This window comes from Phaenicophaeus curvirostris, chromosome 25 (genome assembly GCF_032191515.1).
Source record: "Phaenicophaeus curvirostris isolate KB17595 chromosome 25, BPBGC_Pcur_1.0, whole genome shotgun sequence".
Lineage (NCBI taxonomy): Eukaryota > Metazoa > Chordata > Aves > Cuculiformes > Cuculidae > Phaenicophaeus > Phaenicophaeus curvirostris.
Genome location: NC_091416.1, coordinates 6,286,049 through 6,313,688, shown reverse-complemented (window position 1 = coordinate 6,313,688; position 27,640 = coordinate 6,286,049). Strand labels below are relative to the sequence as shown.

Below are 27,640 nucleotides of genomic sequence, written 5' to 3'. Positions count from 1 at the left end.
AAGATGAGAGGAGCTGTGGGATTTATGTACCAGACCTAACAACTCTATCGCTAGCGACCACGATTTTTACGTGGCAATCTTGATGCTTAAGTTGCATTTTTTTGAGGTCTCCTGGGTTTTTTGTTTTCATGAGCTTGCACAGAAACAACCACACCCCAGCTCACTGATTCTTCATCCATCTCTTGTTTTCCTCCCATTTATTTCTTAGCTTCAGTTCCAGGTGTAGGTTATTTTGGGGATAAAACCCCAGTGTGCCTGCAGTGCCCTGATTTATTCTGATTTATTTCAGGTTTGCAGGACACACATTAAAATGGCAGCAGGTTCCTAGAACATCCATGGACCAATTTAAAGGAGGAGCTGCCTACCTAGAGAAAAGAAATGCCTGCAGCTTGGCTTTTGCCTCTGGAAAGTCTGAAAAAACATGCATGGCTTGGCCATCCAACGCCACCGCCGATAAAATCAGTGATGAGAGGATGCCTGCGGGATGCTTCCTGCCTTCCAGCAGTTCCCACCTCTCCAAGAGGTGAGAAAAGATGATTTAATGGGTAATTATTTTTACAAGAAGTCACCTGTTTAAACAACATCATGGGACAGGGCGAGGGAATAGATTTGATTTGAACAAATCAAAATAATAATAATAATAAGAGACAGGGGATGGCCAGACAGCGCCTCTAACCATGAAATCATCTATGGAACATGGTGAATATATTTAGAATATTAAAATCCACTTTTTTTTTACTAGAAATTCCCCGCGGGGGGTGTGTCTACGCTCAGTGATGTAAGTACCTGTGCCGCTCCGTAAAAGTGAGTTAAACCCAGGGCTCCTGCACAGAAGGCTCTGTCAGTGCTTCTCTTACAAATAGAGATAATAACGCTTACTTCTTTCCCACGGGTGTCGTGGAGGTTAATTATTTAACATTTGTAAAGCACTCGCAGGGCTGGAGATGGAAGTGGAAAGTATTATTAAGAATAAAATACATTTTATGGGAGGCCTGGTCAGAAAATTGCATTCGGAGTTGAAATACGGCTCGTGAGGAGGGATCCCTGGAGGAGCATCCATCACGACCCAGGAAGCATGGGAAATGAAGTGTTTCAAAGAAATTAATCTGTTCTGCAGCTTTTCATGGCTGGGGCTGCGCCGGTGCAGGGACCTGGGGTGGAGGTATCGCCCCGTGCACCCTCAGCGGTGGGGGAGTCTGATGGGAGGAAGGTTAAATCATCACAATGAAATGCGAGATAATAAAGATTTGAGGGGAAAAAACCTTGAAACAGCCACATTTTCAGGTCAGGGGTTTTGGGGTGGAAAACTGTAAATTAAAGAACCCACTGTGGCCAACTATGGAGGGTTTTGTGTGTGTCCTGGGTCACCTTTCCCTCCTGGCAGGGGTTGGGGAGTGTCCTGGGAGGAGGTAGGAGCCATGGGCAGGGAGGGAGGAGCACAGCTCACCTGGGTACAGGTGCAGCAGCCGGAGCAGCGGGGCAGGTAAGGCTGCACTGGCCAGGGCTGGAGTGCGGAGGGGGTTTCGTGTCAGACAGGGTCTGGGGAAAGTCATCCTGAGGTGTGGGACTAATTCCCTGTCCCTGGGAGGGGAAGGGACCTCACCTGCCTAGGTGGATGGAAAGGAGCTACTACCCAGGTGGGAAAGGGTGGGGAGACCCTAAATTTAGGTGGGGATGGGGCAGAAGGGGATGGAGCAGGTGGGTTGGGGCAGGTGGAGATGGAGCAGATGGGAAGGGGCAGATGGGATAGGGTAGAGGGGAAGGGTTAGGTGGGATGGGGCAGATGGGTTGAGGCACAAGGGGATGGGGCAGGTGGGGATGGGGTAGAGGGGATGGGGCAGGTGGGATGGAGCAGAAGGGGATGGGGTAGAGGGGGTGGGGCAGGTGGGGATGGGGCAGAAGGGGATGGGGCAGAAGGGGATGGGGCAGAAGGGGATGGGGCAGGTGGGATGGGGCAGGTGGGGATGGAGCAAGTGGGATGGGGTAGAGGGGATGGGGCAGGTGGGATGGAGCAGAAGGGGATGGGGCAGGTTGAATCAGGCAGAAGGGGATAGGGCAGGTGGGATAGGGCACAGGAGCAGAAACGTTTTCCTTGAGAAACATTTTCCAAGGAGGAAGTTGGAAAATAAACTCGATGTATGGGGCCCAAAGGTCCAGAGGTGGGAGCAGGGCAGCCTGGGGACAAGCAGTTACCCCTAAAGCCCTGATTCCCTCTCCAGCTCCCTGCTCTCAGCCAAATTAAATGCAAAAGCGCTGCCTAGCAGCTAGACCAAAATCGCTGTTGCATGCAGTCAATAACTCCCTCCCCACCCTCCTCTTCCTGAAGAATTGCCCAGAAAAGCCTTTAGTGGCCAAATCCTCGTTGATTTGGAGGAAAAGCAGAGTCCAGGGCACTGCTCTGCTCAAGGGACGGTGCCTCCCTTTCCAGGGTGCTTCTGGGGAAACGTTTATACCTTCTTCCTACCTGCTTGTCGTTAACACCCTAGTAACGTCGGGCTTGTAGTAACATCTCGCTTCTAATAACATCTCAGTTTTGCAGTGCAGGGTGCGATTGTGGAGGCACAAGTGCTTGCAGAGCTTTGTGCCGGGCAGCCACAGCTCTCGAATAAACCGAGGGGTGGCTGCAGTGCTCACCAGGCTTAGGTTTATGTGTTTAAGGCAGATAACTGGATATAGCTGCGATGTATCGCAATGCACATGGTTTCTTCAGGAGATTGTCTTGCACAGTTTTCCTTGAGGGGCATCGAAGGCAGCTGGGAGGATAGCTTAGCTTATATTGCATTGTGGGCCAATTGGGACCATTTTAGGATGAGTGATCACCTCATCTTTGGAAAACACCCATTTTTGTGGCGATAAAGCTTGTTTGGGGTCGCTGGTTTGTGTCGGTACGTGTGAGGTAAGAGGGGTTGGTGGAGTCAGGGTTATTCCATCATTGGACGTTGCGGAGCTGGAGGGGCTGTTTGTTGTGCTGACCTTGGCTCCCCAGTCCCATGGCAACCACCACCTTTAGAAAGCATTTAATCTCCTAAGCATCACGCAGAGGCAAAGAAAAACGGCTTTTAGGATGGTAACATGCATTTCCCAAAACAGATCATTTTTAAAGTCAGACCTCATTGCCTCAAAACCACAAATAAAAAAATGCAGGTCATAAGGAGAAGCAGAACGATGATGAAGCACCCACTCTGAGCCCCTGTAATTAAGATGGCTTTGGTTAATTTGTTTTATTTCCCAGCTTTCTCTGCTGGGCTGTAACTCAGAACTGCTTCTTGCTACCTCCCTGATGGCATCACTCGGCACAGAGGTAGGAATGGAGATTCCAAAGCAGAGACCTGTAAAACAGAAGGCAAAGGGAGGCAGCAGGCAGGGAGCAATATTACCTCTCCATCACCAGCATTTTGGTCTCTCTCCCCCAGTGTCTCTTTTCAAGTGGGTCTGTTTGGTCTCCTAAAGAGGTCTCGGGTCCTGCATCCCAAGTTTGAAGCTTTCATCCCAGTTTGAATTTCCATGTTGGGTTTTCCCATCACAATGGGCCTTTCAGCATTACCTGGGTCTCTCTCACGTGTCTGTCAGCAGCTGCTGTACAAGCTCCCACAGCACCTGATGGTCCTTCAGATACTCCCCAGCAATTGAGCCTAATAGGTTCTGATGATGATGATCATTTTGAACATAAGACTAAAGCCCTTAAGGATCTTTTAGAGGCAGAAAAGTTGCTTTCCTAGTTTCACAGACACGGCTTGTATTAGAGACAAGTATCATGATTGCTCGGTGTCACTGTTCGCGCTCCCCGGTGCAGATGGAGGCAGAGATAGATAAAACCAATGATAATGGGACAAAATGGTTCAGAGTGGGGTTTTAGTTCGACATTAATGCATTAGGGATCCAGTTCCTAGGGGAGCTAATGGAAGTGCTGCTATGATTAGAAGTGCCTCTGCAGACAAATGAGACAGTGCTGGTAATGGAGCGAGGCAGTGCAGGCAGGCAGAGGGAAACAGGAGAGCTCATCCTGCGGGAGATCCTTCTCCTGACATCGCCCGGGCGTCTCCTCTGCCATCCTTCCATCTGCAGAGGCACCATTGTCTCTCCTCCACGTCTTCGCCTCCAGTGGTGGAACCACTCCTCCCCTCCCAGCCTCCCGTTTTGGGACTTGGGTTGTGGGACTATTTGTATTCAGAGGAAGACGCGATGCACACAGAGAGCGTGTAGGTAGGAAATGGGCTGATGGAGGATGCTTTTTTGGCCAAAGCACCTTAGCTGCTTTCCATCTGTAGGTCTGGGTTTGATGCTCTCCTGCTGTCTCGGAAGCAGCCAGAGAGACCCAAACCACCTTCATTATTCCCAGACACACACCTCGATGGCTTTCCCCAGCTCAGCTTGAGCTTAGATTATTTTTTTTTTGCCAGCCAAGACATTTATCTTCTTCACTGAGTCAGCCTTTCCCTGGGGACCATCCCTGCCAGCCACAGACTCTCCGAGAGACAGGTAACAGGTCCCACGGCGAGCAAACCAGCTCACGTGTGTCTGAACTGCTTGATTCGTGGAGGTCAAAGGGCAAAGTTAGTTGCAGGGTGGTGGCTGTGAGCTGTTTCCAGTGGTGAACTTCAGACTAATATCCAAGCTGGTGAAAATGGAAGTGATGCCCCTACCAAGACGTGCACTAATAAAACCTTTACCAAAAATAACCTCAGTAAAGCAAACAAGACCTTTGGAAAACTCAAAGGGCCCAGGGTTTGGCTGCAAAGGGATTATCTGTGGCTGCCAGGGTGCTCCTTCCCATTCTTTACGCTGTTTTGGATGCCTCCCTGGGTGGTTGGGTGCATTAGCATGAACCAAGAAGAAACCAGCTCCTTCGGGAGTTGATAAGAGCAGATGAAACAGTAAATCATTAAGCCGGTGGAGCACACGGCATTGTAATAAACAGGGGACAAAGTGCATTAATTACAAGCCAGCAGGGACGCAGGCGCGTTATCAAACGTGCAAGTTAGGCAATGAAGGAATGGGGCAGCAGCGTGCTTGACAGCAATGCCCTGTAATAGTGGTGGTGCTGCCAACAGCATCAGCTGGACCTTCAGCTTTTTCTCTTCCCTGGTGAGGTTGATTGCAGGCAAAATCCCACTGCATGGATAAATGAGACCTGCTTGCTCCAGGGCACTCACAGCAGCAAACATAATTGGGTTTTTTTGTACTCACCTTTTGCATGTTTTCAAAGGAGGAAGAGAAGTGGGAGAAAGATCTGGGGGTGTTGGTTGGCGGTGACTGAACATGAGCCAGCAGTGGCCCAGGTGGCCAAGAAGGCCAATGGCATCTTGGCTTGGATCAGAAACGGCGTGGCCAGCAGGGCCAGGGAGGTTCTTCTCCCTCTGGACTCAGCACTAGTGAGGCTGCACCTTGAATCCTGTGTTCAGTTCTGGACCGCTCACTATAAGAAAGACATCGAGGTCCTGGAGCGAGTCCACAGAAGAGCAACAAAACTGGTGAAGGATCTGGAGAACAAAGGTTATGAGGAGCGGCTGAGAGAGCTGGGGGTGTTTAGCGTGGAGAAGAGGAGGCTGAGGGGAGATCTTATTGCTCTCTACAGCTACCTAAAAGGAGGTTGCAGAGAGGTGGATGTTGGTTTCTTCTCCCAAGTGAGAGGTGATAGAACAAGACGGAATGGCCTCAAGCTGTTGTCAGGGGGAGTTTAGGTTGGACGTTAGGAAAAATTTCTTCCCTGAAAGGGTTCTCCAGCACTGGAACAGGCTGCCCAGGGAAACGGTTGTGTCCCCATCCCTGGAGGTGTTTAAAAGGCAGGTAGATGAAGTGCCCGGGGACATGACTTAGTAGTAGGCAGGTACACTTGGAGCTGATGATCTCTGAGATCTTTTCCAACCAAATAATTCTATGATTCTACGAATTCTATGCTTGTTCTGCATCCCAGGTAAGCCACCCTGCTTCCTGCTGGTGAGCAATCAGGAGGGTGTGGGTGGCAGCAGTCCTGAAACAACCCCATCAACCTGCCAAAGGGCTGCAAGGTGGGTGTGCTGACCAGCCAGGTCGTGCATACTCCATTAAGTGACCTTTAAGTTTCCCTATTTGATTGTTCGATGTATCCTTTAGGTCCTGCTGTTCTGACTGCATCAATCTCGTGCGAAACCATCAGATCCCATTAAATATCTGCCTTTAAAATATAACTGCTGATGCTCAGCCATGGAGTTATATTTTTTACTATATATTGCTGTAGTGTTATAATTACAGCATTAAACTAGCATGGTATGGCTGCAGTACTTCTTGTCGTGGTATTCTGGGATCAGTTTAGTTCTGCTTTCAGTCATTATCCTGGCATTACACCATTGCATGTATGTGGTGGGATTCTCTACTCACCCAGAAAATGCAGATTTTTCAGCCATCTCCCTGGCTCAGGTACGCTGCTCCCTTAATCAGAGGGATACAGGTGGATGCTCTGGTACCCTGGTTGTCTCATTCAAAGGACTGAAGACTGTTATAGTGGACAGGTACGGTTGGACTCAGTGATCTCAAAAGTCTTTTCCAACCAAACAATTCTATGATTCTATTGTATTAACCCACTGGACTGTGCTAGCATTGCCTGTCAATGGCACCTTGCTTTGATTTTGTATTTAATTACCCAGTGCACCTACTACCAACAAAACTCTCCTTTTAAGTCATGAAATAAGGCAGAGCCTCACAGTGCTGCTCACGGCTGCCTGCAAAGCCCACGGGGTAGAAAATAGTCATAGAATCATAGAGTCATAGAATAGTTAGGGTTGGAAGAGACCTTAAAGATCATCTAGTTCCACCGGTTGCTGTGGGCAGGGACACCTCACGCTGGATCAGGGGCTCCAAGCATCACCCAACCTGGGCTTGAACCCCTCCAGGAATGAGGCAGCCACCACTGCCCTGGGCAACCCCTCACAGTCCAAATATGAATATATTAATAGTGTCTTTTATTCCCATGCACAGCTTTTCCACCCTAAAACCCCTCCTAAACTTGTTTGGGTGAAGCCCACTGTGATATCTGGTGGGTATTTGTGCAGTCTGGTGTAAGCTGCAAGGGCGCCAGCCGTGCCTGCTACTGCCAGTAGCCGCGTGCTCCTGGAAGGTGTTTGCAGCAGGAGCCAATGTTTGCTTACCTCGAGGTGTTGGATTAGCTGGTTTGGTTCAACTGGTTCAAATCAGGCAGGTTGGCTTCAGGGCTTTAGCAGGTTTGATCCAACCTGGCTGATTTCCCTGCCCTGGGGCAGCTGCCTCTGGGAGATGGTATCTGCACCCAGCCAGGGGGAATGGACTCAACAGAGAGGAACAAGGTGTCCCCAGGACAAACCGACCTCAAATCAGGTAGTTATAAAGCCAAAGCAGCCGCATTGCCCTCTCAAAGGCTGGCAGCAGCAAGGCGCGTTCAACCTCACTCCCGAATTAGTCTTTATGCAGAATAATAGAATCATAGAATCACCAGGTTGGAAGAGACCCACCGGATCATCGAGTCCAACCATTCCCATCAATCACTAAACCATGTCCATCAGCACCTCATCCACCCATCCCTTAAATCCCTCCAGCGAAGGTGACTCAACCCCCTTCCCCGGGCAACCTGCAGGTAACAGCAGAATAAGAACATTTTGGGGTTTATAATAACAGTGGGTAGGGACCGAAACCCAAAATGCAGCCCAGGGAAAGTGCTTTAAGCATAACAAGTTGTGGATATTTGGGATGGAGAGGCCAGGTCCAGCACCAAACCACACACCCCTGATGGATTTCATCCATACCTCGAGGGAGCTGGTTTCTGCCCAGCATTAAGTGCAGCTCGGCACGGAGAGGAGCGTTAATAAATGGAGGAGGAAATCCTGGGCGCCAGCAGCACAGCCTTTGCTCTCAATTAAAAAAAATTCCTAATTGACCAGCCCAACACAACCGACCTGCGATCGCACCAAGGCAGCCCCCGAACATATGCTCGAGCCCACATCAAACAGCTAATCGTTTCTCCTACCTAATTAAGCAAACCAGCAAATGGCCAACAGGAGCCGGCTGGGTTTTAATTGCTGTAATTCTCCTAGGAAACGGGTCCCCTGGCTCTCCCACTAACCCCGCACGCGTGTGCTGCAGCACGAAGGGCAGGAGGCTTGAGCAGCTCGGCTGGGATCCCCCAGCTCTGTGCCAATCCGGCTTAGTGATGCTCTGGAGAGAGGAGAAGGGGTGGGAGGAGGCGGTGAGGCAGGGAACAAGTTGGTTTCTTTGCCCAGAACCAAGATGTTTTGTTTCCAACAGTCTTGGGGTAGCTATATTTTAAACAAAATGCTTTGGCTTTGTGGAATACACGCGGGGTGGGCTTTTCACCTTCCAGGGACTGGAAAAATGTCAGGAATTTAAACAATTTTCCACCCAGAACACCACTGCTGTGGCTCTGCAAGGAGCTAAAGAACCCAGTGATGAACACCCTGGACCTTATTGTTTACCCTGGGTGTTTTCTCTCCTGCCTGGTCCCGAGAAGCCCACTTTGCCCTGGTCTGCAGCGGATGCTCTCGCTCGTACCTGCAGAAGGGTAGGAAAAGCAGGAGCTGCAGCTGGGAGGGTTTCTGGGATGTCAAAGGCAGCAGCAGATGTGGGGACTGTGGTAAAATAGTCTGGACCCTGGATTTTTTAGATATTACCTAACCCCTGGGCAAGGACCTCAGAGAGGACTCCGATTTTCCCACCTCTCACCATTGGAGGGGTTTCCAGTGCTCCTTCCTATTCACATGTGCCTGTCCTCCCTGAAAGGGAAATCCCTTTTTTTTCCCAGCATTACATCAAATAACTGGTGGAAGCTATATAAGGGTGTTATTTTTCTTTGCCTTGTAGTCGGAGGACGTTGTCAGGATGGCAAACTTCAAGGGTCACGCGCTTCCAGGCAGTTTCTTCCTGCTCTTCGGGCTCTGGTGGTCTGTGAAATACCCACTGCAGTATATCAACCAGAAAGCAAATAAGAAAACCTACAGGATTTATTGCTTTAAGCATGTGGATGCCATCGAAGGGGGAATCAAAATCATCTTTGCTCTAATAGGTAAGGGTTATATTTTACTATCTATGCTGATAACTTCCCAGCCTGTAGTGATGACTGTGCTGCAGCCTTTACTCTAGAGAAACGAATCCAGATATGGAAGGATGTGTCTTTGATGTTCATCTTGTCTTAATCTATGTTGGAGTACAGCATGAGAAGACCAAGTCTCATACCCCTTCCCAAAACTGAGCCATCTTTAATACAGGCAGGCCTGATTTTTATATCCAGTCCTTTCTCTGTAATGCAAAACCATCAACTCTTGTCTCAGAAATCCCTGAGCAACCTGATTTAATTGAAGATGTCCAGAGAAGAGCAACAAAGCTCGTGAGGGGGCTGGAGAACTGGCCTTATGAGGAACGGCTGAGAGAGCTGGGGGTGTTTAGCCTGGAGAAGAGGACGCTGAGGGGAGACCTCATTGCTCTCTACAACTCCCTGAAAGGAGGTTGTGGAGAGGAGGGAGCTGGGCTCTTCTCCCAAGTGACAGGGGACAGGACGAGAGGGAATGGCCTCAAGCTCCACCAGGGGAGGTTCAGGATGGACAGCAGGAAAAAAATTTCACAGAAAGGGTCATTGGGCACTGGAACAAGCTGCCCAGGGAGGGGGTTGAGTCATCTTCCCTGGAGGGGTTTAAGGGACGAGGTGATGAGGTGCTGAGGGACATGGTTTAGTGATTGATGGGAATGGTTGGACTCGATGATCCAGTGGGTCTTTTCCAACCTGATGATTCTATGATTCTATGATTCTATGATTCTATGATTCTATGTCCCTGCTCACTGCAAGGGAGGTTGGACTAGGTGACCTGTAAAGGTCCCTTCCAACCCCACTCATTTTGTGATTCTATAATCAAATATTATGGTGTATAAACCATGAGAAACATGGCTTGATCTCCCATGTCCATGCAGGGATGCTGGCAGAGCAGTTCGTCCCGGATGGTCCACACTTGTACCTCTACAGTGGAGAGAACCACGAGTGGGTGAAGCTGATGAACTGGCAGCACACCACCATGTACCTCTTCTATGGCCTCTCTGGGGTGGTGGACGTCTTCACCTACATCTCCCAGGTGGTGCCACTGGGTCTGGACCGCCTCATGCTCTCCATAGCTGTGTTCGTTGAAGGTTGGTCTTAAGGTGGTGTTTAACTTGGGGAGGGATGTTGAAGGGAAGTCAGAGAAGGACCACGATTTGCCGGACTGAGATATCTCTCCGAACGCCTGTGAAGACAGGACACATCGTAGGTGATATATTAACATGATATATTAGGATGTAGATGATCTATTAGAAGCTCAGTCTTGTAGTAAGATGGGAAATATGTGCATCGATAGGTCCTGGCTTTGCCTGGCTTGGGATTCCTAGGGTAACTGGTACAATGCAGCAGGCTGAATTTCCCCGTTATGATAAATGGCTTGTGGATGCTGCATTTATCTTCCGTCTACAGAGCTGTTTGTGTGCCCTGCGTTCCCCCTTGAGAGCCATTAATTGCACTGCAGGCATCGTCACCCTCATCTGCTTGCACTGCACGTGGCAAATTCAAGTGACTTATTCCTATTTCAGCACATCATGAATATAATTTTGTCTCAGGCTGTCTTGCAAGTTCACAAGTCAGGATTTCAGACCCCTCTTGGATCAGACAGGGAAAAGTCACTATGAAATGAAGGTCTTGTTTATATAGAAAATCCCTTAATAAAGGCACATCTCTTGTTATTTTCTCTTCCCTGATCCCAGCGCTTTGTGAAGCAGCAGCAGGGGCAGCTCAACAGGCATGTAAGAAAAGGAAATCTATCATTTCCAGCTCCCAAGAAAATGATGAAGTTAAGCAATAGAAAAGCAGGACACAGCAGGAACCTGGCTATGTGGGGAGGGCAATTTGAAGTAGTGATGGCACCAACATGGGAAGAAAACTACCCTTCTGTTGTCTTCTGGCTGTGGTCCCCACATTGCTCAGATCCTCCTGTCCCGAGGCTGGGCATCTCATCACAGAATCACAGAATCACAGAATCACAGAATCACAGAATCACCAGGTTGGAAGAGACCCACTCATCCCTCCAGGATGGTGGGATGCCAGGACACCTGGAGAGATGGTGCTATGGGGAGCCCTTTGTATTTGTAGTGACCTGTTTCAGTTCACCTACCAGGCAGGTGATTTACTCTGCCAGGGCTCTGCGGTCATAGAATCATAGAATGGTTTGGGTTGGAAGGAACCTAAAAGCCCATCCAGTTCCACCCCTGCCGTGGGCAGGGACACCTCCCACTGGATCAGGGGCTCCAAGCCCCATCCAACCTGGCCTTGAACCCCTCCAGGGATGGGGCAGCCACCACTGCTCTGGGCAGCCTGGGCCAGGGCCTCCCCACCCTCACAGCAAAACATTTCTTCCTAAGATCTCATCTCAATCCCCCCTCTTTCAGCTGAAAACAATTCACTCTCATCCTCTCCCTGCCCTCCCTGATCCAGAGCCCCTCCTCAGCTTTCCTGGAGCCCCTTTCAACACTGGAAGCTGCTCTAAGGTCTCCCCAGAGCTTTCTCTTCTCCAGGCTGAAAAATCCCAACTCTCTCAGCCTGTTATTCTTGCTCTAAGGGTGACATACGTATTTTGGCAGGTTGTCTCTTCTATTACCACGTCCTTCACCGCCCCATGCTGGACCAGCATATCCACTCCTTGCTGCTCATCGCGATCTTTTCAGGCGCCTGCAGCACCATGCTGGAGGTCTTCCTCCGTGACAACATTATCCTGGAGATGTTCAGAGCCGGTGTCACCATTGTCCAAGGAACATGGTTCTGGCAGGTCAGTTGTGTCTTGTTTTGAGGAGCATCAAGGTAGGAGAGCAATGGGCAAGGAGGAAAAGAAGCCATACATAGCATATCCATTGTGCATCTCTGAAGAATAATTTTTCCAAGCTCACTTCATAAATAGATCATAACCCAGAATGAAAATTTACTTATCGTAGGTCATCTCTGATGGCTGCTCCTGCTGAAATAGCTGTTTGGCTTGGCTTATGGCTTCTCTAGGGGGAAGAGAAAAAGCAAGCGCTCTCAGTCAGCAAGCAACATTTTACAGTATCTAACAACCAAGTACTAATTGCTTAATGTGTCTAATGCACCCGGCCGCACTCCCTCTGGTTTAGCAGAGAGATGCAAATGCCACCAAGCAATAAAATGGCTGAGTAAAAATACAGCCAGACGATTGCTTTGATAGTGGTTGGAGAAGCAAAGAAATCAGCTGGAGATAACCACTCCCAAAACTGCACTGCCAAAAAAAATGTGGGTTCTCCTCCTCTTTGTCAGTCCTAGGTCTGCTGCGCTAACTCAAATGGTTTATTCAGAGATTAAACAGAGATTTACAATGAGAGTGGTGAAACACTGGACCTGGTTGCCCAGGAAGGTAGTGGAGGCTCCATCCCTGGAAATGTTCAAGGTCAGGTTGGATGGGGCTTTGAGCAACCTGATCTAGTTAAAAATGCCCCTGCTTCTGCAGGGGAGGTTGGACTAGATGACCTGTAAAGGTCCCTTCCAACCCAAAGTATTCTATGATTCTATGATTCTATGATTCTATGATTCTAAACCTGGGATGAGCTTGTGAAATGCTATATTTGGAGTTGTTAAAGGAATCTGCAAGGCAGAGAGACAATTGTGTCTGCATATTGTACAGAAAAAGAGAGACTATAGGCACAGACTTGCTCTCTGTGACCTCTCATTTCTAGGCTGAGCTTCAATGAAGGCTTCAAAAACCAGTGTCCTGGTCAGGGCTCAAGTGCCTTGGTCATGAAGGTGATAACAGAGATGGACAGAGGGCTGCTGGAGGGCTTCAGTGCATTGATTTTTTTCCCTCCGAGGTAATAAATCGCTTGTTCTACCCAGATTGGGATCGTGCTATTCCGGCCGTGGGGAGGTCCGATGTGGGATGAGACGGATCACAGCAACATCATGTTCCTCACCATGTGTTTCTTCTGGCACTGGGCAGCCGCCGTGGCCATCCTGGCTATAAACTACACCCTCGCTTACTGGTAGGGCTGGGGCATGGATCTGGGCAGGGCTGGGGATGGCTGGAGTGAGATGTTGATGTACTCCAGCCAGTCCTGGAGTCCAAAGTCGTGGCTGAATAAGCAGCCCCTGACTGCTGCCAGTTGTAGGTCATGGAGACAAAGGTGTATGTTATTTGTCAAGCGCACAGAATGCAAAAGAGAGTCAGCATGGGCTCCAGAGGTGGAGAAATCAAATAACCAAGCCCCCAACGCTGCTTGAGGAACTCACCCCACTATTTTGCATCCGTGCTGGGTGCTGGAAGTCAAACTTTAATTCAATAGAAAAATTGTAGCATTACCAGGACAGCCTGACACATTGTCCTCTCCTGTGCAAGGATTTTGAAGTGGTTGACAGTCCTTGGGTTATCAGAGATATGACAGCACTGTCTGATTGCTAAGACATCACCATCTCCTTGCGTGGCTTTTCCAAGGGGACTTTATTCCACTTTTTGGGGTGCTCCTACAGCCTCTGAGCCTCTCAGGGATGCTACTTGGCTTGCAAGATGCGGGCTACAGAAGGGCTAGTCCAGTCTATACAAGCAAATAGATTTTGTATAGAATAAAAACCTCCACAGCCCCAGTGTTTTAGGACCCATATAGCAATTTCTCCCCCTCTGTGTGTTCATTACAATTGCACTTTGCTCCCCGGAGCAGTCTGGCACGGGTGTGGGTGTTTTGCTAACTGTGATTTATTGCTGGTGTGTTACAGCTGCCTCCAGAGGTGCAGGAGAGGCAGCCGAGAGCCTTACATTGGGCTTGGAGTCCGGCAGCAAAAGTGTGAGGCCACCTCCCAAGCCGCCTTCTTAAATGGTTCTGATGAAGAGTGAAGAGGATGCAATCTCCTTCTCTAAATATGCGAAGAATCTGTTTTCTAGAACTAAAAAAAAACAATTAAAACCTAATTATATATTTATGTTTCGGAAGAGCAAAGAAGGGCTCCACTGCTCTGCTGCTGGGGAGCGTGTTGAGCACATGGGTGGTATCTGCCCTCCAAATATCACCAGCTCTGGAAGCAGCGCTGTTTGCAGTGCAGAAATTCCACACGATGAGGTTGCTGTGGGTTCCCATGTGTGTTGCCGTGGTGATGGAAGGCATCCTCTGGCCAGCTCACTTTTTTCCTGACTTCAGTACTTGGAACCTCCAGACTTGAGGTCGTGTGCCTCCAGACCAAGGCATCATCCTAAGGAGGAAGAGTAGAAGAGTGTTGAAAGCGAGATTATGTCAAATCTGCAACATCCTGGCTTGATTGTGCACAATACAAATTTTATTACTGAAGCTTTGAGCTAAAGAAGAGTTTCGTTAATAGTTTCCACGTTCACTTAAAGGCTGGAAGAGTGAATAAATGTGAAATATAAATCCTCACTGAGCTGATATCCTTAAATTTAAGTCTGATAAATTATAGAGTGTGTAATAATAACTTAGACAAATCCATCCCTCAGACCTGTAAAGCCTGAAGGGCTGTAAGATACATGGCTAAGCAGCAGGGATTCATAAAACGTCCCAGTTTTCCACTGAAAATAAACCCCTGGGCTGGGAAAGTGAGAAGAAACAGGCACGAATTTTGTTTTTAGCCTGCCTTTGCCAGCAAATTTCTTGCCAAAAGTGACTGGAAATGTCACCTCCCAGACAGGAGGAAAATGTACCAGTAGTGAGTATGGGTATTAAAAAACCCATATATATATACACACACACACATATATATATATATAAGAAAAACCAATGCAAGCTGTATTGTAACCGTTCATGTCTCAGACCCTGGGGCTGGAAGGATGCTCTGGACTGAAGTTGTCTCACTGTTGGGTAACGTGGGGGGTGGATGGATGGATGGATGGATTGGAGAGGGGGAGCTGATTTGTGTGCTTGTGCTCTTGACTGAATGCAAGAGCATCTCCTGCAGGTGCAGGCATTTGCGGCTGTGTGCTCACACCCAGAGGCAGCAGAGCTTGTCTTTTAACAGCAATTCCCTTGTGCAAAGAGCCTGGTGGAGACCGAGGGGGCTACCGGCTGGATTTTATGGCTTATTAACAGTGCTATAAAGTCTAACCAGCTTATACCTCCACCACCGAGCCAGTTTATTTTGCAGAGCTGGATATCAGGAGGTGCAAACAGCTTGGTATGAAGAGAATTTAAAACAGCGGAGCAATACATCTCTGTAAATCCATCTGATAAACGCCATGCGATTAGGTCTCATGAGCTGTAACCACTGATCACTTTGCAGATACTTTCGGTCTGCCGAGTGGAATAGTTTTTCTAAACTGCATGAACTCCTCTTGCTGCTGTGATGAGGCACAACCCGGGCAGAGCGTTTTGCAGGCTGCCACCTCCTAATGCACAGCCAAAAGCCTATTTGCAAGGTGACAAACCCAGTTACCTAGAGTGCCATGGGACAGAAATCGACTTAATTGAACAGCAAAAAGGCCTTGCGTGGCGCTCTGAATTATTCCGGCTCTGCTCTGAATTATTGCCTTTCCCTGCTCCCATCCAACAGCCACCTGAGGGCAGCAGCAGGTCCCAGGGCTGCAGGGACACAACTCCAGCCTGGCTGAGGTTGCAGTCACCTTGCAGACAACCTCCTCCTTGCTACCCCCAAAAGTCAGAGGTGGTTTCCATCCCAGGGCACATTTAATCCAAGATTAAAGCTGACCTCGGTTTTTAAAAGCACTCCTTGCTCTAGAAGGTGGGAGAGGCTTGATTTAGCTCTTCACAGCTCTCTTTGCTGCTCTTTAACAAGTCGGCATCTCCATTCACCTCAATATTTTCTGTCCCTGGTCACTATATAGTCAAAAAAACGCTTTTCCCCTCTGTAGCCCTCGGTGTCTGGAATAATTTGTCTGCCTCATTAACTCCCTGGTCCTACAAACATCCCAGGACTGTCAGTATAGAGCTTGCTAATTTGTTTTCCAGCTCTGGCACACATTCTTTCCCAAGGTATGAAGGTCAGCCAAGGAGGAGAGGTACAGCCCGTGATTAACTAAGAAAATACAGGTGGTGTTCATTTCTTGATGAGAAGTGAGGGGTTTGTTTTAGCTACAAAACATATCTGTGAATAGTCTATGTATCCGAATGAGGGCATGAAGGTTGCTGAGGGCATGGTAAGAGGTCTAGAGGTGGCTTATTCTATAACAAGGAGCACGGGCCATCCTCACAATTATTTCTTCTGTGCTAGACATACCAGCACAGTCCTAAAGACGGCATTGCTTTTATCAACAATGTGAATATCAGTCACTTGTCCTAAATCATGTATTTCACTGTATAAATCGAGTTATCAGCTTGTGTCTTTGTGCTGAGAAGTGGTGGCTGCCCCATCTCTGGAGGTGTTCAAGTTGGATGGGGCTTGGAGCCCCTGATCCAGTGGGAGGTGTCCCTGCCCATGGCAGGGGGTGGAACTGGATGGCTTTTGAGGTCCCTTCCGACCCAAACCATTCCATGCTTCTATGATTCTATGACACTTGAACCCATTAGCCATGCAGCTGGAGCAGACTAGGGGGTAGAGGTGTGGCCATATCCACAGCTGGCTCCAAAAATTCTGTAGTGACCTGGGCAACATCTCAGGGTGGATTTTGCCTTGTGTAAGAGCAGCCTGATGTTGGATGGTGTTGCTAAAGGGTGAGGGCCACAGCTGTTCCTGAAATAACCTGCTCATCTGAGCTAGGAAGGAGCCACTGATCATCCCAACGGTGATAAGCAAGATGCTCTTACAAAGGAAACCAGACAACACCCCTCAAAGCAGCCACATATCTTGGCAGGCAGCTCTTTCTTCAGCTTGAAAGGCAAGGAACCCTAGGACAGCCCATCCACGAGCCACTCATTCCTCATTCAAGGATAGGATCTGCCATCCCTCACAGCCACATTTCTGTAAGGCTGAAATGATGGTGTAGGCAGCAGAACAAGCCCTGCCCATGCTTATACCACCTGTTTCACCTCCTCTGCTGCCTGTTTATGAAAGCCGGTATTAGCATTCGTCATAATAACAATAATAATAATAATAATCCTTTGCACTTCCCGAACAACCATCCATCTGCAGCGCTCGAGTGGCTGGCAAACCTTTAATTAGATTGTGCCTCCCACCACCCCCAGGAAGCAGGCAAATATCACATTTTTTCATTAGCACCGAGGATGATGATGAACCTGCAGGGAGAGGATGTTGCAGTTGCAGCTGAGGAAAAAAAGAAAAAGAGAAAAAATAAAGTTGAATTCAATCCAGGGTTCGGTTTGAGAACGGTGGAGGGGCTGGAGTGGGTCAGATATGGATCTGCCTCCCCCGGTCTCTCCCTGGGAGGAGGAGGAGGGCAGGCGTGTGCTGGTATAATCCCATAATATTCCACGCTTCAGGGGGTTGCAGCTAAGGGACTGTAATGGAGCTCTGTTTATTCCCACAATGATTTTAGGATGCAGGCTCTGCGAGTGATCCAATCCATGACTGGGGGGGTGCCATCCTTCCCCTGGGTACCCCTCATCAGGCTCTTGTTCCCAACCCCTTGTCACAACTTCATCCTCGTTTTTATCATGGAAATGGTTTAGAAGGTTCAAATCCCCCTTTCTTCAATCATTTACTGCGCCTACCATCTTTTTTTATTGTCTGACTCACAGGCGATTTAATACAAGTTCCCTTTTCATTGAAAATTTTCTCTGGTCTAGTGGGAGGTGTCCCTGCCCATGGGAGGGGGTTGGAACTAAATGGGCTTTGAGGTCCCTACCAGCCCTAATCATTCTGCGATTCTCTGGGCTTTACACTTCGCTGGCCCTTTAAGCTCCATGGAGAAAGGCACCTTCAGCCCCTAGTAGATCCTTTCCAGCTGGGTCTGGTTTCCTCCCCTCTCCATCCAGGTGCTGCCCTCCCAGCTTGCATTTTCCCCACTTTCTCCAAAGGCTTAAATCCTCCTGCTTGGCAAATGGCTTGGTGCCAACCTGCCTTTTGGGGTGATGGTTTGTTGAGCTAGGTGGTTGCAGAAAGAAAAAAACAAGCTTCAAAGAGGTCGTTGCTGGTTTTGCTGCTCTTTTTCCATCAATAAGGGTATGCTCTTCTTGCTCTGCTATTTTTAGTGTTGGGTCTGTAAGGAAGAGCTCCTATGGGTGTTGCATTTCTCTCTGTGCTTGGGCTTAACCTGGTATTGCCCTGCGAGCTTGTGAAGCTGCCTCTGTTTCTAGAAGCCCCTCTGGTGCTGTGGGCTTCCTTGCTGTGTCAGGACCTTCTTGCATGTGTGCTCAGCTCTCAGATGTACCTGGAGGGGACCTTCCAGTACCTGAAGGGGCTACAAGAAAGCTGGGGAGGGGCTGTTTACAAAGGCTTGGAGTGATGGGATGAGGGGCAATGGGGATAAACTGGAGAGGGGCAGATTTAGACTGGGCATGAGGAGGAATTTCTTCACCATGGGGGTCAGGAGGCCCTGGAACAGGTTGCCCAGGGAAGTTGTGGGTGTTCAAGACCAGGTTGGATCAGCCTTGGAGCCCCTGATCTAGTGGGAGGTGTCCCTGCCAATGGCTGGGGGGTTGAAACTGGATGATCTTTAAGGTCCCTTCCAACCCAAGCTGTTCTATGGTTCTGTGTTGCTCCCTGAGCGCCATTGGAGGCGAGCAGTGATGGATGTAGGGTTCAGCAGCACTGCCAGCTTCTCCTTTTCCTCCTACATGCTACTGCTGATGGGGAGATAATGGCTATAAAAGAGCTCCTGGCTATGGCTTGGTGGCTTTTATGGCTGTGCTGGAGAACAGCCCATCACCCTGGGAAGGTTGTGCTGGTGTGATTCCATGCTGTTCCAGCCTTGAGGCTTCCTGGGGTGCTGGCTCACGTGTGTGGCTCTTGGCAGGGCTGGGCACAGCTTACCCTGTGGCCTTGCTTGGGGTTTTTTTCGCTTGCATGAGGAGTTATGTGTGTGTGGTTGCAACGTGAAGAAATACCGGGTTGCGAATTCACTGAGTGGTTGTTAGTGGCCCTCGGCTGGTTGGAGGCTCAGGACTTGATACCAAGTGTTTCTGCACCATCAGCTCGCTGCTCCAGAGGGAGATGGGGATGTTGGGGTGGCCTGGAGGGATTTATTTGTCTTTAGATACTTGCACTGCTCACCCGAGCAGCTGGTGGGATGCTAAGCCTGGCTGTGCAGCCATTGGGAACGTCATGTGCAGCAGATCAGGAGTGAATTGTCTGGATATTTGGTGTCAGGCAGCATCAAGTGTCGGGTGGGTAAAAAAAGAGTGGGAACAGGCTGCTGTGTCCTCCCTTCTTGGGGAGAGAGGGCTGTCGTCTCCCTCCTCTTGGCTGCTTTGGGCTGGGAGATGGGTTTGTGAGCTCCTGGCCCAAAATCTCCTGCCTATAGGTACTTTTTATAAGGTCATAGCCCCTAAAAGGGTTATCATGTACCTGGCAGCCCAGTTGAGGGACTTCAGAGCCCTCCCAGCAGAGCCTGGCCATGCCGGGCGATGCTATAGCCTTGTTTGTTCTTGGCTTCTTCCCCAGTCATCCAAAAACCCAACATAATAACTGAACATAGTTGTCCTGGGAATGGAATTGGCTGCTCATCCTGATTTTTGTGTCAAAGTCTGGGAGGCTTTTTTTGTTTAGCTTTTTATTTTTTTTAATAGCAGACAGGAGGTGTCCCAGGTTGTGAAATCCAGTTGACTCAGTGCGCCTTGAAGTGGCCCGCGGGATGTTCAGCTCTAAACATCCTGTCGGAAAGCCACCTCCCCACAGTGGCTTCTCCCTTTATCTGCCTCTCCTGAGTAATAACCGCTCCTTTCTGCTACATCTGGAGCTGGGAGAAGGACAGGCAGGAGTCGCAGGTAGAGATAAACACGTCGGTGGGCAGCTGTGCCGTGGGATGGATGTGGTCGCTTGAGCTTGGGGAGAAGGGAGGTGGGGAAAGCCCATCAGCGCAAGGAAAAGGCTTAGTGTGATGGTAGAATTGGTGCTGGTGGAGGCAGCCTGCCAGCAATCTGTGGCTTTAGCTCTTTTTTAGGGGTGTTATCACGTTTTTGGAGCTATGTCATGACAGAAGGTTGGCAGGAGAAGGAGTTTGTGCCTCATCTGTTCTGGGTAGCAAGGATGGAGGAGGATCCACAGAGAAGACCCTTCAAATGTCCGTGGTGAGGTGCTGAGCTTGCCCTCTGCACACAGGTTGACCGTCCTACGATGCTGATGGTTGCACCCGCGGGTGCTTGTAGGGAATACGCATGAATCCCCATGGACAACATCATCCTGGCGGCACTGATCCCCCTGAATCAGTGGGAGCAAGCCCCCACACCGGGCTGAAGTTATCGATGGTGATGGAGCTGCGATGGTTTTGGTGGAGGGGGAGCCTGGAAATTGGACAGAAATTCCATCCTTCCTGAGCCAAGCCCAGGGAGGCTGTGAGCAGTCAGCACAAGGCACCGTAAGCAGAGCAGGCAGCTCCCGTATGGCTATTAAGCAAAAGCATCGCAGCCTGGAAGCTGCAGAGGGAGAAGGGCAGCTCAGGTAATAACTTCTGACTGCAGTCGTATTTCAAGTCCTGTGACAGACAAACTAGCTTGCAGGAAAAATAAATAACCTGGATGCCTTTCCTCAGCCGTGCTCTCTTCCCTGGTTATGGCTCACTTGGAGCTAAATCAGCTTTTATGTGAACATGGACTCAAATATTGGGGCGGGGGAAGCTGGCAGGTGAGAGGTACCAGTTTGGGGCTCATTGGGGTGGTTGAGGGGCTGTGTCGATGTTGTTTTTCTGCACTTTGGATATAAGCTGTGTGAGTGGACTGTTGCTTGGAAACGTGTCTGGTTTCTCTGCAAAATAGTAGCTGTTTTGCAAAAGAAGGTGGGGGTTTTTTTGAGTGGGCTACATCCAAGCTTCTGGTTCACTGAAAGGTGGGATTGGGACACCTCTGCTAGGTCGGAGATGCCCCAGGACACGTGGTGGCTGCTGAAGTGCTGGGTCCAGGTGCTAGGAAGCGAGAGGGATTCATGGCAACTACCAAAAACCTTGCTGACTTGGGTTGCTGAGAGGTGACAAAACAAAAGGGTCCTCAGCACCAAAATGAAGAGTGAGGCTACTCTGCTTGGGAGAGGGATGGCTGGGGCAGGACATCCCAGGAAAAGCTCTGGACCTGAGTGTTTTGGGGGCTGCTGGTAATTAAGGTGAAGGGATTCCCAGTGGATGTGGGGTGATAAATCCCTGGTTAAAGCTGGATGAAATGCTGGTGCAGCTTGGAGCAACATCTGGAGCTGCAGGTGGGACGTGTCGGTTGTCATTCCTAATGGCTGAGCACTGGGATGTCTCTGCTCTCCTCCAATTAAGCCTGTCAAATTAACACTCCTGCTGTGTATCTTGATGAGGGTATGGTTCCTGACTCCAGATTCAGGCTGCTGCCCTTAGAGTCACATTCCTGGTAGGACAATGGTAAAATTTGGTTATCTATCGTGCAATTGTGCACTGCTTAAGTGTGCTTTAGTAGCATTTGTTCTTAGTCACTTCAGCATGTGCATTAAGTGATGTGCCCTGGGCTGGGTGTCCAGGCTATAATCAGGAAAGACTGGGGTGTGAGGCATCTCTCCCTAACACAGGTATCTAAACTAGAGCAGAAAACCATCACCCATCCCTGAACCAGCTCCTAGGATGGGGTGTTTCTCATCTGCCTTGAAGGCTGTTTAGTAACTTCCCTCCTGAAAGGAAGCCTTAACGCGGTGTAAACAGTTTTGAGCCTCCCTGTTACCAGAGATGCAGTGGATGACAGTAGCCTGTACACCCAAACATCACTCCTGCCCACGCAGGGCTGAGCCTATTGCCCAGGGAGGGGGTTGAGTCACCTTCCCTGGAGGGGTTTAAGGGATGGGTGGATGAGGCGCTGAGGGACATGGTTTAGTATTTGATAGGAATGGTTGGACTCGATGATCCGGTGGGTCTTTTCCAACCTGGTGATTCCATGAATTCCAGCTCTGCAGTCAAAACCTGCCAGGGGACATCCTGCAGAGCTCTCTCTCACCTAAGGCGCTTGCCACACTGCATCCTACCCTTATTTTGCAGTATCTAATTACTTTCTAGTGTGGGAGGACTTGGAGAACGTGCTGGAGTTGTTCATCCAGCCTCTGCAATTTGCTTTGGTATTTATAAACACAGCGAGGATGTGATTTGTGATGCAAGGGCAAGCTAGTTCAGTAGTTTCAGGATGAGTAATACCTTCTTCCATGCACATCCGAGCTAGAAAAGGACCAGACAGCCTGTGAGAAGGGAAAGAGCGAGACCTCCTCAGGTGATAGATGCATGCAGAGAGCAAGGAGACAGGTCTTGCTGGAAGAAACAAGGCCACCCCAAGGTAACATCAGAAGCTCACTGCTGTAAGCATTTAGGTTGTTAATTGTTCCTTTCTGTGCTGGCTGCTCTGGGATTTTTTTTTTTTTTAAACACTTTGAGTATGGGTTTAAATACTTTGTAGGATGTAACTTTGCCTGTGGCGGCCAGTCAAACTGCTGTACCCCTGCTCTTCTCCATCTTCACTGCTTGGTGATGTTGGTCCAGTGAGTTCTTCGTACTGGAAATGAAATCTTTCTGTTGTCTCAAGTCACCGCTTTTGTGTGACACAAAGGTTGTGTGGAATATGTATGTGGAATATTTCCTTTTGGAAATGGTTCTTACATTGCTGCCTCCTCCTGCTGTGCAGCCTGTAGGGCCCAGCAAAGCCTTGGCTGGCTGGATTCACGCCCCGGTAATTATTGAAGGGATTTTATGTTCCAAGAAAATAATAGTCATGTTGCTTTTTATTAGCAATATCTTTGTTATAATTCCTCTTCTGAAAGCACGGAGCTGCTGTGCTTCCTTGGGTACTAATGTATTTTTCTCTGGCACAATGAGGTCCTAATGATAGGTATACATACATGTGCATGGTGGCAACCTCGCAGTGCTGAGTTCCCATTTCTGGTATTACTCATTTGTACCTGATGGCGCGGCCGTGCACACCCACTCTGTTGGGATGCAGTTTCCTGGGGATGCTAAGCAAGCGAGAAGCCCATTTCCCTTGGGGATGCTTTGAGTTGGTCCCAGGCATTTTTTGTCCTTGCAGGTCCAGCAAGAGAGCCCAATGTCAACGAGTTTCCTCGGCAGCGCCCTCCGGGGCACCTTCTTCCTTGTATTTGGTCTCTGGTGGTCTGTGCGATACCCACTGAAGTATCTCAGGCGGAAAGGCAATGCTGAGGGTCAGCCAAGCAATGGGATCCAGCGTGTGGAAGTCTTCGAAGGGGCGATCAAGGCTTTCTTTGCTTTGGCAGGTAAGAGATGATGAGGAGTTTCTGCCCTGATGTCTCCACCATCCTCTCATGTGAGGCTGAGGCTGTTTCTAGGGGGTAAACATCTGTGGCTGCTGTGGGAGGGTTTGGGGACATGCTTGTAGCACTCTGTGATGGGACCTTGCTGACTTTCCTCTGGGGAAACATCGCTACGACTTCACCGTTGCCAAGGAACCTTTCCTGCAAGCCTGTTCTTTCTGTTCTCTGCCCAGGAATATTGGTCGAGCAGTTTGTTCCCACTGGTCCTCACCTGCAGCTGTACAGCCCCAAGACACACAGCTGGACTGACCTTGCCCACTGGCACTACACCACCATCTACCTCTTCTTCCTCCTCTCTGGCATCGTGGACATCATCTCGCACTCTCCGCTCAAGCTGCCGCTTGGCTTAGATCGGCTCTCGCTGTCGGTGGCTCTGTTCATCGAAGGTGAATCACAGGAGGTGCCGGGGAGATCACGGAGTGTGGGTTAGGGGAGGGTCAGCAGTGTGAGCTGCAGCCCCAAATCTTGGGCTGTTCTGAGGCCAGTGAGGTGCTGCACAAGCAGCCAGAGCTGGAGAGGGTGCAGGTGCATGACGCTGGCTCTTTGCTGAAGGAGCCCTAGAATCACAGAATCACCAGGTTGGAAAAGACCCACCGGATCATCGAGTCCAGCCATTCCCATCAATCACTAACCCATGTCCCTCAGCACCTCATCCACCCATCCCTTAAACCCCTCCAGGGAAGGTGACTCAACCCCCTCCCTGGGCAGCCTCTGCCAGTGCCCAATGACCCTTCCCGTGAAAAATCTTTTCCTAATGTTCAGACTGAACCTCCCCTGGCGGAGCTTGAGGCCATTCCCTCTTGTCCTGTCCCCTGTCACGTGGTTCCTCTCCAAATATGAATCCAGCCATGGCTGGATGCCCTGGGTGCACAGGGAATGCATGAGATCCTAGAGATGGATGCTTCCCCTGGTGACAAGCAGCTGGCACTCTATGGAATTGAAAAAAGATCTTGTCCCCCGACCTTGGTTGGATGCGGAGACACAAACCCTGATATGAACCTCTCAGCAACCTCCTGAGCTGAAGGTCCCTGGCACTGTGCTCCTCCTGATACTTCTCTGGTCCTGGCTGGGGCACGGAGATCTCTGCAGCCACAGGGGCTTCTCTGCAGGCAGATCAGACCCTGGCACTGGGGGCTGCGCGGTCCAGAGTGAAGGCGATGACAGCAGGCTGCTTGCTGTCTGACTCTTCCCGCCAGGCAGATCATAGCAAGACCTGGAGCATAGTCTCAGTTTCCAGATGTTTTTTCCAAGAAAACAACTCCCAGGGTATCCTTTTCTAATGCAGTGTGAATCTTGGCAGGTTTGCTCTTCTGTTTCCATGACTACAGCGATGCGGTTCTGGACCACCACCTCCATTCCCTGCTGGCCTTCGCTATCTTTGCTGGTGCCCTTTGCACCCTCCTTGAGGTGTTCATCCGAGACCACATCATCCTGGAGACCTTCAGGACCAGCTCCTTCCTTCTCCAGGGCTCCTGGCTCTGGCAGGTCAGTGCGTATCCAACTTTCTCCCCTGAGCAGCGAGCTTCCCACCCAGGAAGGCAGAGGTGGGGGCTGCTCTGCCCTTTACAGCACGTCTGTTGGGGTTAAAATTGGAAGCTGGTTGGAATTTAAGTAAATAAGAGGAGGAAACAAGACTCAGTGCAAGAGCTGTAATTCATAGAATCGTAGAATAACCAAGTTGGAAGAGACCCACCGGATCATCGAGTCCAACCATTCCTACCAAACACTAAACCATGTCCCTCAGCACCTTGTCCACCCGTCCCTTAAACCCCTCCAGGGAAGGTGACACAACCCCCTCCCTGGGCAGCCTCTGCCACTGCCCAATGACCCTTTCTGTGAAATTTTTTTCCTAATGTCCAGCCTGAACCTCCCCTGGTGGAGCTTGAGGCCATTCCCTCTTGTCCTGTCCCCTGTCCCTTGGGAGAAGAGCCCAGCTCCCTCCTCTCCACAACCTCCTTTCAGGGAGTTGTAGAGAGCAATGAGGTCTCCCCTCAGCCTCCTCTTCTCCAGACTAAACACCCCCAGCTCTCTCAGCCGTTCCTCATAAGGCCTGTTCTCCAGCCCCCTCACCAATTCTTATTTCCGATTTCTTCCTCTTTTTGTTCCAAGTAACTGGAAGTATCAGGAAATGTTGTAATCACCATCTTTGGGTCTAAGGAGAAATGCAGAGCCTGGCAGTGCACCCTCTGGGCTGTCAGCTTTCTCTGCAGATGCTGAGCTGCACTGTGAGCCCTAAGGCTTGTCCACAGGTCATCCCTCTCCACCTGAAATGTACCCCAGTGTCAGCTGGAGGAGACACGCGTGCTTGGGAGTGCTACCAGCATCAATCCAGGTGGTGCTTGAGGTTGTTGTGCCTCTAGTCCATAGTCAGCTGCAGCAAGATGGTTAAAATCAGGAGGAAAAGAGAAGAGGGCTGTGCTAAAGCCTGACATGTGTCGATGTGTAACATCTCTTGCATCTGTGACCAGGTTGGGTTTGTGCTGTCCCCTCCGTGGGGAGGACCAGGCTGGGACCCGACTGACCGCAGCAACTTCACGTTCCTCACTTTGTGCTTCTGCTGGCACTACGCGGGTGCTCTCATCGTTTTGGCAGCAAACTCTGCTGCATCTCGCTGGTACGTGGGGCACAGGGGCCTTTGGGGGGTCCCAGCACTGGGCGTGAGCTCAAATGACCAAGAGGAATACCTAGATCCAGTGCCACCCTGGGAAATCCAGCCAACAGTGCATTGTGGGCTAAGAAAAGTGGGTGTCCATGGATGTCATAGAATCATAGAGTGGTTTGGGTAGGAAGGAACCTAAAAGCCCATCCAGTTCCACCCCTGCCATGGGCAGGGACACCTCCCACTGGATCAGCGGCTCCAAGCCCCATCCAACCTGGCCTTGAACCCCTCCAGGGATGGGGCAGCCACCACTGCTCTGGGCAACCTGGGCCAGGGCCTCCCCAGCCTCACAGGAAAACATTTCTGCCTAAGATCTCATCTCAATCTCCCCTCTTTCAGCTGAAAAATATTCCCTCTCATTCTATCCCCTCACTTTCTGATTGAGGACCCCTCCCCAGCTCTCCTGCAGCCCCTTTCAACACTGGAAGTTGCTCTCAGGTCTCCCCAGAGCCTTCTCATCTCCAGGCTGAACAACCCCAACTCTTACCTGCCCTCACACCCAAGCTGCTTGGCTGCAAAGATTGGGCTTTTGAGCAGAGTTCCCCAGAGGGCTGGGGTGAGCTGATGGCTCTCTCTGCCTGCAAATACCTGACTGGTGTCACTGTCCCTCCTGCAGCTGCAACGAGTCCTGCCAGTTGAAGTTTGGGGACATCGATGTGGAGCTGGACTGTGGCGTTTGCATCCGCAAAAGCAACAAGAATGGAGCCCTGCTGCCGGAGAGCCCCACGGACGACAAATGAGGCTGCAGTGAGCTGGAAACGTCTGCTCTGCTGGCTTAGAACTCTTGAGACGAGGATTTTAACTGGTCTTGATAAGCTACAATGGCACTTGTTGGCGAAGCATCAGAAGTGGGAGGCAGGACCCTGATGGAGGAGCACAGCAGGAGATATAAAACCCTTTCCTGTGTATCCCTTTGACGGCAGCAAGAGCAAACCAGCTTGTCTGGGAGAGATGTTTTAATTTTCCTTGCTGCAGCAGAACTGGTTTGCTGGTAGAATCCAATTGGTGTGGCTGATTTTAGCTAATTTTTTTGGACATTTTTTTGGTTTGCCTCTGTAGGAGGGAGCCAAACCAGCACTCAAAGCTCCTGGTAGCTGTCGCTCACCCTGGTGTTAGTGGAGGGGATTTTTATACAAAGCTTAATGTGCACAGAGCATATGCGAACCCCAATAAAGTACTTTAATGAATCACCTTGCTGGATCTCTTGAATCCTTAAGATTGGAGGTTAAGGCCATGTCCAGCTTCAAAACGGTTTGAGAAGTAGATGAATGTTGGAAGAATGGGACTGTACATGACTTAATGTTGCCAAATCTGCCTGGAGAAAGGGGTGTGTGGCCCGTGGGTGGAAGGCAGGGGGGGCATTTTCCTCTTAGCACTGTTGTGTAGCTTCTCTCTTGCATGGTTTGAATCAGAAGCTGGGAGGATGAGTTAGGTGGATGAGGCGCCTGGTTGTGATGGATTTTGGCTTGCCTGGGAGATGGGGTGTTTGCTGGGCAGAGCTCAGCTTGCAGAGAGACCCTGGAAGCAGGATGATGGCTTCAGCCAGTCCAGGTTGAGCATACAGATCTGCTTGGTGAGTCTCTGAGAGCCAGGCTGTGCCGCAACCTCAGTCTGGGTATGACTTTTCTCCTTCTCCAACCACTTTGTTCCCCCCT

At 49.9% G+C, this 27,640-nt stretch overlaps 2 protein-coding genes across 6 annotated transcripts; both read left to right on the top strand.

Annotated features, from left to right (window-relative positions):
* Positions 1-529: 529 nt before the first annotated feature.
* Positions 530-14,028, top strand: LOC138730914 (transmembrane protein 45B-like). Of its 3 annotated transcripts, none has more exons than XM_069876554.1 (6): positions 530-545; positions 8,827-9,028; positions 9,928-10,140; positions 11,620-11,804; positions 12,878-13,023; positions 13,751-14,028. In XM_069876554.1, exons 2-6 carry the CDS (start codon positions 8,845-8,847, stop codon positions 13,866-13,868), a joined length of 846 nt encoding a protein of 281 aa, XP_069732655.1. In that variant the 5' UTR covers positions 530-545; positions 8,827-8,844; the 3' UTR covers positions 13,869-14,028. The 3 variants fall into 3 exon arrangements, with proteins under 3 accessions (XP_069732655.1, XP_069732654.1, XP_069732653.1); XM_069876553.1 differs by lacking the exon at positions 530-545 and adding an exon at positions 1,468-1,483; XM_069876552.1 differs by lacking the exon at positions 530-545 and adding an exon at positions 8,413-8,527.
* Positions 14,029-19,680: 5,652 nt separating this feature from the next.
* LOC138730809 (transmembrane protein 45B-like) lies at positions 19,681-27,042 on the top strand. 3 transcript variants are annotated; one of them, XM_069876301.1, is made up of 6 exons: positions 19,681-19,818; positions 23,065-23,269; positions 23,500-23,712; positions 24,627-24,811; positions 25,795-25,940; positions 26,602-27,041. In XM_069876301.1, the coding sequence occupies exons 2-6, from the start codon at positions 23,083-23,085 to the stop codon at positions 26,723-26,725; spliced, it is 855 nt and encodes a 284-aa protein (XP_069732402.1). In that variant the 5' UTR covers positions 19,681-19,818; positions 23,065-23,082; the 3' UTR covers positions 26,726-27,041. The 3 variants fall into 3 exon arrangements, with proteins under 3 accessions (XP_069732402.1, XP_069732403.1, XP_069732404.1); XM_069876302.1 differs by lacking the exon at positions 19,681-19,818 and adding an exon at positions 22,176-22,320 and having other exon boundaries at positions 26,602-27,042; XM_069876303.1 differs by lacking the exon at positions 19,681-19,818 and adding an exon at positions 22,193-22,342 and having other exon boundaries at positions 26,602-27,042.
* Positions 27,043-27,640: the final 598 nt, after the last annotated feature.

Excerpts from the sequence above, each read along its gene's own strand:
- LOC138730809 (XM_069876302.1), top strand. The coding sequence starts at position 23,083 with ATGTCAACGAGTTTCCTCGGCAGCGCCCTCCGGGGCACCTTCTTCCTT. Across the intron at positions 24,812-25,794 it reads AGGGCTCCTGGCTCTGGCAG|GTTGGGTTTGTGCTGTCCCC; the intron begins GTCAGTGCGTAT and ends ATCTGTGACCAG. Across the intron at positions 25,941-26,601 it reads AACTCTGCTGCATCTCGCTG|CTGCAACGAGTCCTGCCAGT; the intron begins GTACGTGGGGCA and ends TCCCTCCTGCAG.
- LOC138730914 (XM_069876554.1), top strand. The coding sequence starts at position 8,845 with ATGGCAAACTTCAAGGGTCACGCGCTTCCAGGCAGTTTCTTCCTGCTC. Across the intron at positions 10,141-11,619 it reads CATAGCTGTGTTCGTTGAAG|GTTGTCTCTTCTATTACCAC; the intron begins GTTGGTCTTAAG and ends GTATTTTGGCAG. Across the intron at positions 11,805-12,877 it reads AAGGAACATGGTTCTGGCAG|ATTGGGATCGTGCTATTCCG; the intron begins GTCAGTTGTGTC and ends TGTTCTACCCAG.